Raw genomic sequence first — 17,290 nt, 5'->3', positions numbered from 1 at the left:
ACTAATGCCCCTCCAGAACCTTCTTCCCCTTCACTTTCCTCTGACCCCATCCCTTCTTCCAATCTCACCCCCTGCTGTGTTTTCACTATTCCCCTCTGACCTTCCCCTTTCGGATCCCGAACAATCAGTCCTCAGCAAAGGCCTGAGCTTCATCTCCTTATGCCCCCACCTCAATGAATTTCGAACTCGGCACGATGCTGAGCTTTTTTTCCATCGCCTTCATCTCCGTGCCCACTTCTTTGGCCAGGAGTCTTCCCCCCCGCACGGCGGATTCTTTCTCCCGTTTTCAGAATTCTCATTCTACCTGGACCCCTCCCTCTGGCCTCTTAACTTCTCTAGATCTTTTCATGCCTTTCCTTTTGTTCTTTCCTCTCCTCCCCCCTCTCCCTGCCCCTACACTTGCTTAAAAATCTGTTACATCTCCAACTTTTTCCAACTCTGACAAAGGGTCATCGACCTAACTCTGTTTCTCTCTCTACAGATACTGCCTGACCTGCTGAGTATTTTCAGCATTTTCTGCTTTTTATTTCAGATTTCCAGCATCCGAGGTATTTTGTATAAGTCAAGACACTAGTCAGTCTGATTTTCCCTTCCTCCTTTCAGAGGTACAAATCCTTTATTCAGCATCAACTGATTAAATCAGCAACTCAGCTGATTTAAACTTGTTTGTACATTTTTGAAATGTAAATACTGCATTGTGTCCAGACTTCTGGGCCTTCAAAATACATGTTGTTGATACACCAAGAATGGTCAGAAGAACACTGTACAATGCAATTTGTATAGTGTGTGGGATCATGCATCATTACGTTATGATAAAAAGGGCAAGGTACAAATTACTTCAATATCAAGGTTACACATGGTAAAACTGAAGTTCTCAGAAATTCCTATTCTTCAGTTTATATATAAAATGGACTGAACAAAATTCAGGCCACAGAGCAACTACTGTGGTAACACCCAAAAAAAAACCTTTCCTAATGCAACTTTAAAACAGGATTATAACCATTTACAAGTGGAATTTTCATATTGAATTCCACTGGCATCTGGGCCTTTTGATTCATCAAATCTTAATTAGGAGAATTTCAGTGCAGGAAGATTTTTTTAATGGCCATTTCAAGCGGGAACCCATTGTTTGACTAAAGCATTGTATGTAGAAATAAGATTAGCATTTTTTTCCCAATAGTCAAGCACTTCCTGATTGAATTTAGTTCTAGCGAATCCTAGGACTTGTCCAGTTTTAACTCAGAACTCTTATCATTTACATTTTTATATTGGCCTAGGCATTAGAATATTTGAGAGAGAAACCAGGTCTGTTGAATGTATTAAGATTTCCTTTGGCATACTCTAGTGCCTGTAAGCAAACTGAAATAGGTCTCAAAGCATAGCTCATCAATGACAGATTTAAACTGGTTCTATGAATTGCATTTAAATAAAATAACAGAATTCTGAGCAATAAAAAAGGGAGAATAGACAACCAGAGATCTGAAGGGGTTAAAAGTTAGATTAGCGGCTTAATGGACTAGCTGGCTGATGTAATAAAGGAGAAGTCTGGCAGAACAAAGACAGTTGCTGACAGTTGGAAAAAGCATATTACACGATGATTGGGGGAGTGAAAGGCGGCGAAGAGGCCATGCATTGAACAATGGGCTGCCAATGTGATTTGCGAAGATGTGGTTAAGTGTGCGTAAATTGGACAAGAGCTAAAGAGTAGAACAATGGCAGATGTGGAAACAGGGCAAATGAGATAAACAAGATGTGGTTTGTGGAGATGTGATTAAGTATGTGTGACTTGGACAATTAATTGGCCAAGTCCCGAAGATGTGAAGGAAACAAGATGCAAGATTGTATATAAGCCAACTGCTCGAATGTAAAAATTAGACTCCTGTGTCTCAGCTCAGACTGAGAGGGCCTCTCCCTGCACGTGCTTGAATAAAGATCGCTTGGAACCAGTACACGCTCATCTCCGTCTGCTTTGAGGCAGAGAGAAATCCCACAACAGATCCAACTCTAATTCAAATCTCATCTTTGTTGGAGTTGTTTATATTTACAAGTTCCTTTTATCTCTGGTCTGATACTGCAAGAATTAATTCAGAGTGTGACAGTTTGGAGGGATCCATTCTGAAAGCCTGGACAAAGAAAATATACAAAATAACCAATTGGGTGTTCCATGTTCTTCAGATTCCCTCTTAATGGGTCCTCAAATGTTATTATGGTTACTGTAGAGAAAGGCAGTGGAAGGGACAAACTAATCATGTTCTAATGCATTGTAACACAATGTCCTTTTATGATGTATTTTATCTTGTGTTATTTCAAGTTCTAATGATAACAAAAAAAATGGCACTGCACTAACTACTATGGTATATGTGTGAGCAGTAGGGTGATCGTTCCTGTAAATATTTTCACCTGAAAACCTCCAAGCAATTTCTCTTTAATTCTGGATATTTTTAACTCGATAGGAATTTTTTATTTTACAAAATAGCTTCAGCTCAACTTTATAAGACAACTACTGAGTTCTGATGTTGGGCATTGCAGACTATAAATGAAGATATATTGTAGATTATAATTAAAAATTGGGCATTATAACTAATCGATCAGTGAGAATACCATATTGTTTTAATGTATTCATTATTTGAGTAGAACAATTGCACGAGTTCAGCATATATCCAGATTTGTTTATCATAGACCAAGGAAATTCCTGAGCAGCATATCTGCTTTTACACCATCGAGAACAGTGTTCTGGTTAGTCTGATCGGGGCTTTCACTTGCTATCCTCCCTATGTATTTGGTGCATTTTCTCAAATACACAAGCACTACAGGGGAAGGTTGACCACAAGCAAGGTCAGCCAGTGTCGAAGAATTGATAGCAAGGAAGTACACGCTGTGGATTCTACTTAAACCCAAGTCACTCTTTAATACAGAGTGTACGTGACCTTAAAAACATCTGAAAGTCCAACTAATCTTTCTTAAATTACATTGATCCAGTTGTGCACTAAATGGTAGCTGTATTGTCAAGAAATGCAATAGGGATTTGGTTTCAGTTACTGACAAATCGTTACACAGAACAGGGCTTTGTAATAGAGAATCCTTTCAGGCTGTGCATGACCCAAAAAAGAGCAAAGTCACCACAACTAAATAGCAAAAACTTAATAGCGCCAGTTACTGGAATGGTGTCTTTTATTTGAAAAGTTGGAACTGTAACTCCAGTTTCTAGCATACAAAAATGAAAAGACTGCACACCAGGAAAGTTGAGATTATTTGAGGTCTGTTCTATCGATATTTAAGTGTGGCCCGACTACATCAATACCTATTCATGGTTTACAAAATTAAGGATAACCGGAAGCAATATAGTTTTCATAACCCTTCTGACCAACTGCATGCAAAGCTTTGTACTGCAACGCAACAGCTTCCAAGTGAGAAACACTTTCACTCCTATCATCATTTTTGTTTTAATTCAAGACCTGCACAACAACTATGGATGTTCAAATGGCATACGCCAAGTTTTCTGGTATATAAAGCAGTTAGGTCAAGCGTCTTATACATAATTTCTATCCAAGTTCATGTAGACAAAATATCCAATTACAGGAAACTGTGATATATCCGGCACCGGCGTGTTGCCGATCTATCAAAACTGCCGGACATACAAAGTTAATGTTGAAGCATACGGAGGTTTTCATCTCCGTATCTGACAACAAACACTGTTGCTTAGCAACAGCTTCTAAAGAGTCGGCTGCAGCTGCAAGCATCTGTAGCTGAAGCTGTTGCTATAGCTACAGACCTTGCAGTGGCTGACTGGGAAAAAAAAGGAACGAGATCTAAAAATACTTACAGAAAGCGGCTCCTAATTTTTGCCGTTAGATCGAGTATTCTGGACATACAACCTCCGGATAAACCAAAGTTTCCTGTACAATAAAACCTTCGTGTCCCCTCCTCAAAAGATGCTGCACATCAGAAGCGTTACAACTCCAAAGCAACTCACATGCAGCCATCAAAAATTCTGTTGAGTTGATCAAATATTTGAATGATTAAATGTAAATGACTCAAAAAAATATTAAGAAAAAAACAGAAAACCAAGCAATCACTTTAGCCTCCAAAATTGAGCAAGTTGCCAAATAATTTCACTAATTTTCATCTGCTACTTTTGCTAGAAACATTTATAGAAGTATAAACATTAAAAAACCATTACATTTACCCATAAAATGAGTTCCCGTTAGAAATGCCTGCCACAAGTTTTCCCCACAGTCAGGCCTACCATTCTGTGTGGAGCCCAGGATTTGATTTAGAAATGTGACCTAGGGTTGGGTGCAGGCATTTCCAGTGACAATGAACAAATTAAGTGTGCGTGTGCACGCACGTTCGTCTGCATGCACATGCTGGATCACGAGTTGCATTCACTCTGTCCCTGTTGAACTACAATACAACAACTTTCATTTATATACCGTCTTTAACATAGTAAAATGTCCCAAGGTGCTTCACAGGAGTGTGAATCAGACAGAAATCGATACCAAGCCAAAAGGAGGAGACATTAAGAAAGTGAACAAAATCTTGGTCAAAGAAGTTGGTTTTAAAGGAGCATCTTAAAAGAAAGAGGTGGCGAGTTTAGAGAGAAAATTCCAGAGCTTAGGGCCTAGACAGCTGAATGCATGGCCGCCAATGGTTGGGTGAAGGAAGAGGCAAGAGGTTCCGAGACAGAGACTGAAAGACACCAACCCATTTGCTGTTACCCCCATTGGTGGTAATGCATTTGCACTTGCTTTACGCCCTGGCATAAGCAAATTAGCTCTGCAGGAAATTTAGGTGCAAGTTTCAGTTGCTCTGATTGGTGCAGAAACCAGCATAAAATGAGGCATAATTTCTGCACAAGTGTGATCCAGGAAATTCAAAATTCATTTGCAATCAAGAAGTTCAATTCTGCTCAATAGAGCAGCAAATTTCAATAATTTCAACCAATATCTGACTGGTACCTTAACAAGTTAAGATGCGGACAACTGGAATGCCTGGCAGTAAACACGTACTTCCCACCAGCACGCTGGCCAAAAATGCCTTAATAATGGGCTGTTTGACAATCTGCCTCAAATTTTGAAAATATTTGGCTTCCATTCACAAGCCTTTGAGAAACCAGGGATGTTTTGCCTCCATGCCAGTTTTCCTGAAAACACATTTTGTTGTTACGTGGTTTAAAATTATATTTTTTCCTGTAGCCAGGGAGAGCTTGCAATTAACAAGTTTTGTACAACTGGAGGTCATTAGTATGCTTTGTAAATAGTGATGTACACTAGCCACATTAAGAGTCATGGGATTGAGTTCAAACAGAAAACACAAGCCTGCAGTTAAATCTACCCCAGAATACTTACAGGAAAAAAAAAGTGTACAAAATAAGCAGGGACAAAGCAGTTGTTTGTTTGCCTCATTAGCACAGTGCAGTGAGGATTTGTGTTATCTTGAACTGCATTTACATACATTAGTTATATGTGCAATGTGACTGCACTTCATAAAGTACTTTATTAGCGGTGAAACACTTTGGAACATCAAAGTCACGAACAATGCTATATAAAATGAGAGTTCTTTCTTCCTCTTATTGTGATATAAATGGGATGATCATAAATATACTGAGGAAACGTTTTATAGAAATAATCTAGAGTTAAGATGGAGGCTGCCTTTTTCTATTAAACTTCAAAATTCGACCAGTGCACAATTGTCTGCAAATTGCAGGCAGGCTCCTTGACCTGTAGATTAGCCAGGATGTAGGAATAGGCCATTTTGCCCCTCGAGCCTGTTCCGCCATTCAATTCGATCATAGCTGATCTGTATCTTTATCCAAAAGCAAAATACTGCGGATGCTGGAAATCCGAAATAAAAACAGAAAATGCTGGAAATACTCAGGTCAGGCAGCATCTGTGGAGAGAGAAACAGAGTTAACGTTTCAGGGCGATGACCCTTCGTCTGATGAAGGGTTATCGACCTGAAACGTTAACTCTGTTCCTCTCTCCACAGATGCTGCCTGACCTGAGTATTTCCAGCATTTTCTGTATCTTTATCCACCTTGGTTCCGTAACCCTCAATACCTTTGGTAATAAAAATCTATCAACGCAGTTTTGAAATTTTCAATTGACCAAGCTCCTACAGCTTTTGGGCAGGAGAGATTCCCAGATTTCCACTATCCTTTGTGCATAGTGCTTTCTGACATCACCCAAGCAGCCAAGCTCTAATTTTAAGGTTACGCCCTTGTGTTCTGGACACCCCAACCAGAGAAATAGGGTAGAGAGAGAGAAACGATCAAATCCTTTAATCACCTAAAACACCTCAATTAGTTCATCCCTTAATCTTAGGACTTTAGGTGTTAGTCAATTCATGCGTCCTTTGAAGGACAATGGGTATTTTGTTTGTAGATGCCACCATGCAATCGTGCAGAAAAGGTTTCAATTGCTGGTAAGTGTCAAAAGTAGGCAAGCTTATAGATATGTGCTTTAAAATGGCTAAATGCAAGGAGGGATTTTCACTCTAGTAGAAATGCAGCACACTACACGGTTCAAAGTATCAATAAGGCTTAGATAACAGCTGGCCTATTATGGAATGCAAACATTTACCTTTGTCTTTGAGCCAGACAGAAAGTAACAACTCGGGCCTTTTGGCTTGGACTATATATTGCTGACTTTTCTCCATAGGGCTATGCTCTCAGCGGGAATTGATCCACTCAGGCAATGCATCTTGGGAAACCACAGGTGTGTAGCGCCTGTCATTTTCCATCATTGACAGAAAATTATGCCAGCAATTTCCCTACCTGCTCCCCTGCAGGCACCACTCCCAACTGGGAGTGCGGAATGGCACAAATACCTTCCATTCAAATCAGTTTCTGATTTTGGATTCTCTGCAAATCGGAGAATGAGGGGAAATTCGGGCAGTTAAACCTATTGCCACCTCACCGCCACTCCTTCCCCACTCGCCATATGTAAACAGCAGCAGGCAGGATTGGGGGGGGAGGGGGTCAGGAAGAAGGGGTCCAGATTTCCCACTTACATCCCTGTGTTAACACTGCTTCCAGGGCTACCATTGGCAATGTGCCGGAAGGACCCGAGGAATAGTGGTACGAGCTCGGAGGTGCCCCACCCCCTCCCCCCCCAGGAGGAGAAGGGATTTTTTACTGTCTCCTCCCTCCATTACACTCCCAGCACTTACTTTCTGTTGGGCCCCAGTCTTTGCTTTCAGTGGGAGATCCATTTCAATCTTTGAGACACTTTTGCCCATTTAACGCCATTACCACCACTGGTAAAATGTCCCTCATCTGCAGGGCAGGCTTCCTCTTGGATGTGATCAATCATGCCAGGAGCCCACCATGCAGGAGATGACCCCTCTCCCCAGCCCAGGAAACAGGGTCAGAGTTTCAGCAAGCTTAATGACAGGCAGTAGTCCTGTACTGCCAGAACATTGCAGCTGGGAGGAAAATATCAGCCTTGGACTCCAGGGGTTGAACCAAGAATTGCATCGCCCACGTACAGCCTTGTGCTTTTCCAAGGGCTTTAGTGCTCATTGCTCACCATCAGCAATCAGAAGGCCCTGTTCCTAGATTGCTGCACTTACATTTCCTACCTCTCCTGATTATCGCTATGCCTTACCAGAGGGCAGGGCAGGCTTCCACTCGGAGTGCAATCAGATCACATTAATGGCACAGGACAGGAAAGCTTGGTGTTGCTGTCATCTGTTACTGTCCAGGGTGGTGGAAGATGTAGTGTATGTACCTTTAAGAGAGAACTACTTTTACAGCTCCTGTATACTGTAGTACCGGCAGTGACCACACCTGTATATAAGCCTTGAGCATGCCTCTGTACTGTCAGTCTTTAGACTACCCTCCTCCAGTAAACACCTGTTGATTGTTAAGTTACAGCCTCCGTGTAGTTATTGGAAAACATCATACTTTAAGAATCACGGATTCAACAGAAGATGCAGGAAAAGCGGCATTTATGTGGCCTAACGTAGCATGCATTCAGTGCTATATTGGCAGATCATGTGACAAGAGTCACCAAGCTTCAGCCACTTGCTTACGCTTTTCTGTAAAGAGGACAAACTTTCCCCTAAAAAACGTATAATTAAAAAAAAAGGGTACACATCTGATGTCCGTACACGTCGAGTGAGATAAATATGTACCCATATTCTCTTGCTGTCTACAGTGCTATGCATTTGATCTGTTCTATTTCCATAGTGGCCTACTGACTATCCAGCTAATTCACCAGATTTCTCCCATGGTTTAGGAAGCCACAGGTAGAGTTTCAACGTAAGCACTGCCAGCAGGGAACGCAACGGAAAGTTAATTTCCGCAGTCTGAAGGGGAGGCTCCTTGCCGACAACTCGGAAACTTAGTCCAATTTCTACAGTAGTCAAGGGGTATACATCAGACATGCAAAATAGTCAGTGGTCCTTGGGGTGGGGGAACAACTTGGTCATTTTTAGACCCACCCAATGTTCCTCGAGAACTGAACCTGATAAGTTGAGATATCCATGGTGGCTTAAGTACTCAGCTTCAAGTTCAGAAATGTGTCAATGTTTAGTTCAAATCTGACCTGAACCGTCATCTCATAGTACTCAAACCTTTAAAAATGTCATTTTAATTTTAAACATGGTAATACAGTAAATTTAATCCAACAAAACATCAAGTATATTTTGCTCCGACAAGCTTTAGTCTCAACTGTGTGAAGATCATTTTACAGAAAGTATTGGGATTAAATTAAACATTTACCACAGCTTTAGTTTTGTTGTTGTTTATGCATTTAACTTGAGAAGACCCATGTGTTATTTTCTTTAAATATCAGTATCCCAGGTGATTCAGCAAAAAAGAGTGTTTTGGTAGTTTAGCCATTTAAGCAGAATGTCTTTTAAGGGAATCCCAATAGAAATCCTGTGTAATCCAAGAGGAAAGAGACCAAAAGGGATATCTCAGTGCAGATAGGGAGACATAATAGAATATTGTTACAATGTGCAGCACGGGGCTATGACGTATGCAGAAGATGCTGCCCTCTGGTCACCACTAATATATGTTAGAGGAACAGGAAGAGGATGAGGACTGTGGGTGGGGGCGAAGGGAAGGGACAGAAGAGATAAAAGATTGAACTTTAATGTACAAATGATGCTCTTTAATAAGTTTCTATCCTTAATTTGAGGATTTATCAGAAAATACTGACAAACATCCTCTCTGAATAGAAACATCAACAGAAGAGAGTTATGAGAAACAGTTGAAAACAAGGTTTGTATCATTTTGGTTAGGAAAAATTACCATTGGTAAGCTTTTGCTAGGAATTGAGATAGAAGGGGTTGGGGTGGGTGAAAGTGAGGAGGTGTACTTGAACTTGGAGAAGGCGAAGATACTAATTCCATGTAAAAATGAGCCAAAAGTGATGCCCTCGCATCTCCTGCCTTATCTTCCTCCCACAATGTTAGGCAGACTCCCATGAGGAAAGGCATTCAGAAGAAGTAGGATTGCTGTGCATCTAGCTTCACTTAGAAGATCTCAAGGAGGGCAATTAGAGGCCCTGGAGGCCAAAAGGGAGGTGTGTGACCCCCACCCATTTCCCAAGCAAGCAGGAAAAATCTTGGGGCCTTCTGGCAGTTATTTTTGGGCCTGCTGCTGAAGGCAATACCACTGCTGTATTTCTGTCCCCACTGGAGGTGCCAAGGCCCTGCCAGGTAGCTGGGACACACTGGGCCTAGCTTAAAATTCTGAACCAAAAAACATGGTTGAATTAAGGTTGGGCCAGATGGAGTGCACTTCACACTGGTGGGAAGGGGGCCCAAAAGGAAGAGAGAAAAATCAGCCCCAACAATCAAATGGTTCCAATAAGATACCATTTGTGTAGCGCTGGATGATGGTCTCTTTTCCCACATTATAGAAGTTTCTTTGGAAAAAAAACCAAATATTTAATTTTTAGATAAATGAAATTTTTTAGGCCAATTTTAAAGCTCCTGATCATCCTACATTGATGCTAACCCAATAATAAAAAAGGATTAAAATAAATAAATGGGCCCAGTAGATTAATTGTTGTCCAAACCTAAAATATTGCAACTGAATTGTGCAAATAAAGAACGAGACCGGAGCATTGCCTGACACTAATGAGCTGGGTGCATTGCTGAGCTCTGTAGGGGGTGCAACAATTATTCAGCTCAACAGTGAGTGAACACATGTTCCACAGCCTTTTAAAAAAAAAAAAAATGAATATGGGTTTATTTTTCAAAAATTAGCCTTGCAATATTAAAATCCCACGTATTCAGCAGCAGAATTGTTCTTGTGCAAGGTTGCAGTCCTAGAGCAAAACAATGTCATTAGTTATAGCAAAGCTGACAATTTTATACAAACAGTGGTTTCCACGATTTGTAAAAAAAAGGCAAGGGACAGCAATACACAGATAAAGGCTGAATCAGTCACAGGGAAGGCACTAAAGAGATACCCAGGAGAGATGATTTATCAAGGAAAAGCTTGTTGTAGGTAATTAATGGTTTAATTAGTGAGGTTTATTGGTGATATTCTGTACTGGTTAACTCCTGCATATGAAGTACTGTATAGAGAAAGACAAACCATATAAATTTATAATTTGCAGATAAAAAGACTTACATTTCTATAGCGCCTTTCAACCACCACCGGATGTCTCAAAGCGCTTTACAGCCAATGAACTACTTTTGAAGTGTGGTCACAGCTGTAATGTGAGAAATGCGGCAGCCAATTTGCGCACAGCAAGCTCGCACAAATAACAATGTGATAAATGACCAGATAATTTGTTTTTGTTATGTGGATTGAGGGGTGAATATTGGCCAAGACACGGGGGATAACTCCCCTGCTCTTTTTCGAAATAGTGCCATGGGATCTTTTACGTCCACCTGAGAGAGCAGATGCACCCTCGGTTTAACGTCTCATCCGAAAGACTGCACCTCTGACAGTGCAGCACTCCACTGGAGGTCAGCCTAGCTTTTTGTGCTCAAGTGCCTGGAGTAGGACTTTGAACCCACAACCTTCGGACTCGTAGGCGAGTGTGCTACCCACTGAGCCACAGCTGACGTTCAAACAATTGTTCCCAAACAGTCTGCAAACTTTAAAACTGGAGTGTTATTTTTTCGTTAGGAATCTAACTATTTAATAACCAATTGCTAAAGGTCTATTAAGATAGGGAGCTTTTTTTCCCCAACTCAAACTTTCCATTATATTTCATTCATAATTAGAGGTCATATCTCACACCCATTGAAAACTGGAGTTTTCAGCATCATTCGCTGAAGATAACAAAAGATCAAGGAATTTCATGCGCAAATTACATTCAGCGCAAATAAGAGTTTCTGCGATCTTTAGCCCTAATTTAAAAATATCGCACTAGAAGCCGGCCCTGCCCACAAAACTGGCCATGCCCCCAGATCGCTCATCTGCACCTTTTAAACGCTTAGTAAATTAAATTTAACGTTCAAAAAAAACTGACTACTGTACACCAATGAAACTAATAAATGATTCTGTATAGTTTTTTGTCATTTTCAGTAGTTTAAAATCAGGTTACCTATTAGGTGGTGGATTAGACGCTGCAGAAAATCAGTGATAAAGCTGTTTTCAGTGGTATTAGGAAAATCAGGTTACCACTCAAATATAGCAAATTATTTTAATACAAGAAAAAACACAAAAACAAAATTACATTCTAAAACACGGCCCGATTGCACTGGCTCATGTAAGATTTTGGGTGAAAAAAATTGAGTCACACCTCTTTGGGGCGCTAACTTCGCCAGGGTGCTACCGGAAAAATTAGCACCCGTGACCGAAATTGAGTGTTGCGCCCCGCCTCCTCTTCTCTTGGGGCGCTGCGAGGGAATATAGCTGCGCTATGGCCGCGGTATTGCAGGCTTTCCTCCCCTTCTTAAAAGGGGAGGGGCCTTGTGCAGCATGACCTGGGGCCTGGCTGGGCCCCCGGGGATCGGAGAGCCGGCAAAAGAGCCCGGCACTCAAGAGAAGTCAGGGGCACTACAGAAGATCGCGGCCGGGGCGCGAGCGGGGCACTGGGCATGGCAATGATGTCATCGCCGCGGCACAGCGCCGCAGGGTGCTAACAGTTACTGCCGCTACTAACCTCCCGCTGAATTTCACGGGAGGCGTTGGCCATGCCGCACCCGAGCGCTAGTTGCTTTGCGCGAGGCGTAAAGCAAACAAATTTTTCCTTTATGTTTGGTGATATGCAAATGAGTTTGAGCAGAAACTGGAGCAAAAAAAGTCAATTTGGAAAACTAGCTCAATTTGTGCTCAGATTGCCGATTATGCCCGAAGTGGAAACTCTACCCTGCAATCTCACAATTCTATGGTACACATTTACTAAAAATAACATTCACTAAATTACAGTTAGTGAAGTTTGAATATCCGCAATGTTCTGATACAAAGGGTTTTGTTCCTACCCCATACACAGGCAATATAGTTTCCACCATAAAAGTCTGACTTACCATCGAATGATACAAGGAGGACCTTCAGCCCATCATGCCTGTGTTGGGACTTTAACAATCATAAAACTCTGCAGCAACTGCATGTACAACTAAGCAAAACGTCATTATACATGCTTTGCAATCAGATAATAGACCTGCACCTTAGAGCAGAATATTTCCACCACCTACCAAATTACATTTTATGGCAAAAAGTTTTTTTTTTTTTTTTTTTAATTCTTAATTGTTCATCAACAAAACAGTTGAAATCTTGCTATGTGACATAAGCAATGGACCCACCAACACATTCATTGGTAATTCCTAGCTAAGAAAGGCAATAAATTGTTTATTCATTCACTGAATGTGGGCATCACTGACAAGGCCAGCATTTATTGCCCATCCTTAGTACCCCTCGAGAAGGTGGTGGTGAGCCACCTTCTTGAACTGCTGCAGTCCGTGTGCTGAAGGTACTCCCACAGTGCTGTTAGGTAGGGAGTTCCAGGATTTTGACCCAGCGACAATGAATGAATGGCGATATGTGTCCAAGTCAGGATGGTGTGTGACTTGGAGGTGGTGGTGGTGGTGGTGTTCCCATGTGTCTGCCAATCTCCTCCTTCCAAGTGGAGGAGGTTGGGGGTTTGGGAGGTGTGACCAGGAAGGCTTGGGTTACTGCAGTGCATCTTGTAAATGATACACACTGCAGCCACGGCATGCCGAGGACGGAGGGAGTAAATGTTTAAGGTGGTTGATGGGGTGCCAATCAAGTGGACTGCTTTGTCCTGGATGGTGTTGAGCTTCTAGTGTTGTTGGAGCTGTACTCATCCAAGCATGTGGAGAGTATTCCATCACACTCCTGACTTGTGCCTTTTAAGTGGTGGATAGGCTTCGGGGAATCAGGAAGTGAATCACTTGCCACAGAATACCCAGTCTCTGACCTGCTCTTCTGGCCACAGTATGTGTGGCTGGTCCAGCCATTGTTCAAAAAAAGACAAAAGAATTCCATACAAATGCACCAGTTATGAAGATCAGTGTGATTGCAACTTCAAGTAAAGCTATATTCTTATACTGGGTTTTAAGATAATTCATGTGGAGAAAATATTTTTTATGCTGCCGAGAAAGATATTTTATAAAATTGGTATTTGACAATCATTGAATATCTATCTTTGTTTTCACCACATGAATCATCTTTCCCTGTTTATAAAGCTATATGTGAAGCACATTAGGATGCCTTCCTACTTTAAAAGGCACTATAGAAATGCAAGTTATGGTCATTGAACTGCCTTTAGAAAATTAATACATTTATGTCATACCTTGGTGAATTTAAATAAAAGTGCAATGAAAGGCAGCTGCTGGGAAAGGTCAAAAATAACAGCAGGAAAACAGAGAGTCTTCCTGCTTGCCCGGGGAGGTGGATGGGAGTGGCACTTCTGGCCTCCATAGCCTTCCTAATTGCCCTCTGCAACCATTACTTCCTACCACAGTAGCTCACAGTTTAATGGAATGTAGTGAAGTGGGTTCATGCCCATGATTCACCACATGCAAGCTTTTAATGTAAACTGAAGTTTTAATCCTCAGGAGTGGCACCTAGTGAAGGAGAGTGGTAAAATCTTGGAGAGCCCCACCCGCCACCTCTTAATGGCTGTAAAATCTGCAGCTTCGACTACCCAGTGTTATGTAATTGAGCACGCGTAGTGGGAAGTTGTCAACAAGGATACAAAAAAGGAAGTGTAAGAATGGGGGTAAAATTCAACTTCAGCAGGAACGGAAAGTGAGTGGTAGTAGATGGGCCACCCATTATACACCCTCCTCTCCTGAAGACAATTCCTCTTACTGGGGTACAGCACCATGAGCAGCAGAAGCCTTCCAAAGTGGACATTCTTTTTCCGAGAGCCTAGACAGTGAACAGTGGCAAGCTCTTTGACTATGGATAGCATCACAGCTCTCCCACCAGATTCACTCTCCAGCAGGAGCTGGAGATAGATAGCCATCAGAAATAGAAAGTGTGGCATTCCGTCCCCACATTTTCCTAGCTGAGGAATGCGAATGCCAATTGTGAGCTTTACTATCTTCAGTTCACAAACCAGCTGGACTACATAAAAATTGGGTTCCAGATTAACTTTTGACACTCTGAAATCCAAGCCACATATACAAACAAAAGACATACTGTCTCTTTAACGCTGTCTTCTCGCAGACGGCAGAAATTCTCAGATACTGGATGTGCATGTTGGATAATAGGAAGACCCTGTCAACTGTATCCCAAATTCCTGGCGTTGAGTCTAAAAGATAAATAGATATTGCACCAAACCTAACTTACATGAAGGTAAAACTATACAGGGAAACTATCTGTGGGATACAAGAGGACTTGTCTGATCAGGCTCATCTCAACAGTTCTGTAACATCAGAGTGTTAAAAGAGCAGATAATTGAGAGTGGTCGAGTAGGAGTCTGTAGCACAGTCAATGAGCTCAGAAAACGTCAAACTATGAGTATTAATGGAGTCTGGTCAAGAGACTACATTTTACCCTTGTTAACACGCTCCCAGACTTTTGACACTTTATACCACAAGTACAATTCAAATTATTGAGATATTACAGGATTTTCAAATGGAAGAAAACTTAGGAGCTTTGTGTCACAGAAAGGGCAACATTGCCTACACTCAAAGGACTGTTGTGACAATGTATACATTATATATTCTATCTTTCATATGCCATGTATTGCAAACTGAAACCAGACATGAAGAGGTTGCTGAGGAATTTCGATGTATGGGATGAAACCTTCCAAGTCATACATTTTTAGCTGGCTGCCAACAGTCTCAAATGCATAGCTCAAACTGAAAAAAAATTGTTGATGTAGCACCAGACAGCAAATGTACAAGTCATAATCGAGCAAGTCTGTCTGACAAACAATTCAGGATATAGGAGCCATTAGGTTGCTTGGAATATCTTTAAAGTTATACAAGGAAAATACGTTCCATATATTTCAACTTGGCCCCCCGTTTGATATGCAAGATAAGAATGAGGCAAAGAACATTTATATATGTGGTATTACGACCAGCATACCTTGCGACACGCAATCAAATCCTTGTCACTTATCTAAATTGTGCAAGGTTACAAAATGTATATCGTGCTTTTTAAAGATGGTTTTAAAAATTGGGATCTTGAAGTTTTATGCACGATTTAACAAGAGGACTATTAAAAATTTGGATCTTAAGTAAAGCAAAGGGTATAACCGCAGAGAGGTTTATTTATTGAAGGGGAGGGGGTGGTGGAAACAAGGTAAAATAGTAATATGATGGAACTATGAAAACCAGTTCCCTTCTAGCAAAGTGTAACATTGGGAACAAATTAAGAACCTAAAAATGTGTCAATATTGGAATATCCAAAAGATACAGCAGAATATGCAATCATTTTGGACAGTTTCAAACTGATGTCACAGCCCCAAGAAGCCCAGATTACTTGCAGATTTGTTTTGGAAGCATACAGTGCATATATCTGAAATATAAAAAAAAGTGATACAGGTAATGTCAATTTTTAAAAACCACTTAAAAAGCTTTTACAATGTAGATCAGAAACATAGCCACATCGTCTTATTCTAAAAGAAATGATTTAATTAAGAGAAACAGAAAGCGGGGAATGAGTTTCATGTTACGCGCATATATATCTCCAGAAAACTGTCTGGAATGTATTAACGTTTATAAAAAAAAACCTGATTGTTACTGTACAAGCAGTGTGCAGCTCCAGTCCTGCCCAGGCAAATACAAAAAAAAACACAGGATAGAAGAACAGAGAATGTACTGCCTTAGGAAAACAAAGTATAACAAATCTGTACAACTCTACCACCAATGAGCTACTACAGTAGTGAAGTGACATCTTGCTTCCTTTATTTACTTAACAAAACAGATTTACGGCCATGGAAGTATACATTTTGGCTCAGATCAAGGTCCTGCAATACAGCTGCCGCTTAGTCGTTCAAAGCAGTTCCACGCACAAGCTGGGATGGGCATGGTAATGTTAACAGACTTTACAATTAGTCATCAGAGGCCAAACGGAAAGCTGATATGAATGTTTAGTCAGTCCCTATTTTAGTTAAAATTTCACAGACTTTTTCGTCTAATCGTTTTATATGGGAGGTACAACCTACTGCAGTGTTTATGGAGCCCAAGAAAATTAACTGCTTCACTTTTTAATTCTTTTCAAACATACAAAACCATGAAGAACTTCCTTGCCACTAATTCTTGTTGCCAGGAAAATGATTAAAACCTTACTTCAGTAGTCCCGTCACCCCCCCGCCGCCAAATTGGAACAACTCTCCTACCAAAATATCCAGTACATGAAGACTAACACAGCCTCTTGAAAGACTCACCTGAAAAAGAAGTTTTCTTCATGGCTAGTTTCTAAGTTGCATATAAAAAGGACACTCTTCAGGATCAAGTTAGGTTACTTACACAGTGCTCAGTAATCAAAAAAAAAGGACAACTTCACAGGAAACTGACTTAGTTTCAGACTTTCATTCAAAGAACCAGTAAGTTGAGCTCCCTTGCACACAGCCCAACTGCTCATGCAACACTCCCATTAATTAGTACACACCTTTCCTAATCAGATGAACTTAGACATCTTTGGCCTTGCCCAACTAATCAAAAGCAGCAGGGAAATCACAAACTCATTTGTTCTCAAGCATGTTTTTTTTTAAAACTCTTAGTAATAACTATAGTTTTATTACAACACACGTTGGAAGATCTACAGATTAGTTTGATACCATTTTATGTAGTTCAAAAAGAAAAATCAACATGATTGTTCGGTGTGTAAAAAAAACCACCCTCCCTACCCTGTCTACATGGTGCAGCTCATTTAGTACAGTTGCATGGACTGTAGGAT

General features: G+C 41.0%; 1 protein-coding gene across 2 annotated transcripts in view; it reads right to left on the bottom strand.

Annotated features, from left to right (window-relative positions):
• The window catches only part of LOC147102756 (neuronal-specific septin-3-like), a 299,156-nt gene extending 282,178 nt beyond the window's left edge, over nucleotides 1–16,978 (bottom strand). For both annotated transcript variants that reach the window (XM_085963518.1, XM_085963521.1), the window contains exon 1: nucleotides 16,779–16,978. In XM_085963518.1, the coding sequence (XP_085819644.1) occupies nucleotides 16,779–16,800 (22 nt within the window). In that variant the 5' untranslated portion in view covers nucleotides 16,801–16,978. The remainder of the gene's footprint in view (nucleotides 1–16,778) is intronic.
• Between the last annotated feature and the right edge of the window lie 312 nt (nucleotides 16,979–17,290).

The sequence above is a fragment of the Somniosus microcephalus genome, chromosome 21 (genome assembly GCF_052327205.1).
Source record: "Somniosus microcephalus isolate GS21.2 chromosome 21, FLI_Smic_1.0, whole genome shotgun sequence".
In the NCBI taxonomy this organism is placed as follows: domain Eukaryota; kingdom Metazoa; phylum Chordata; class Chondrichthyes; order Squaliformes; family Somniosidae; genus Somniosus; species Somniosus microcephalus.
The sequence above is the reverse complement of the archived record's forward strand: the minus strand, read 5'-3'. Positions and strand labels throughout refer to the sequence as shown.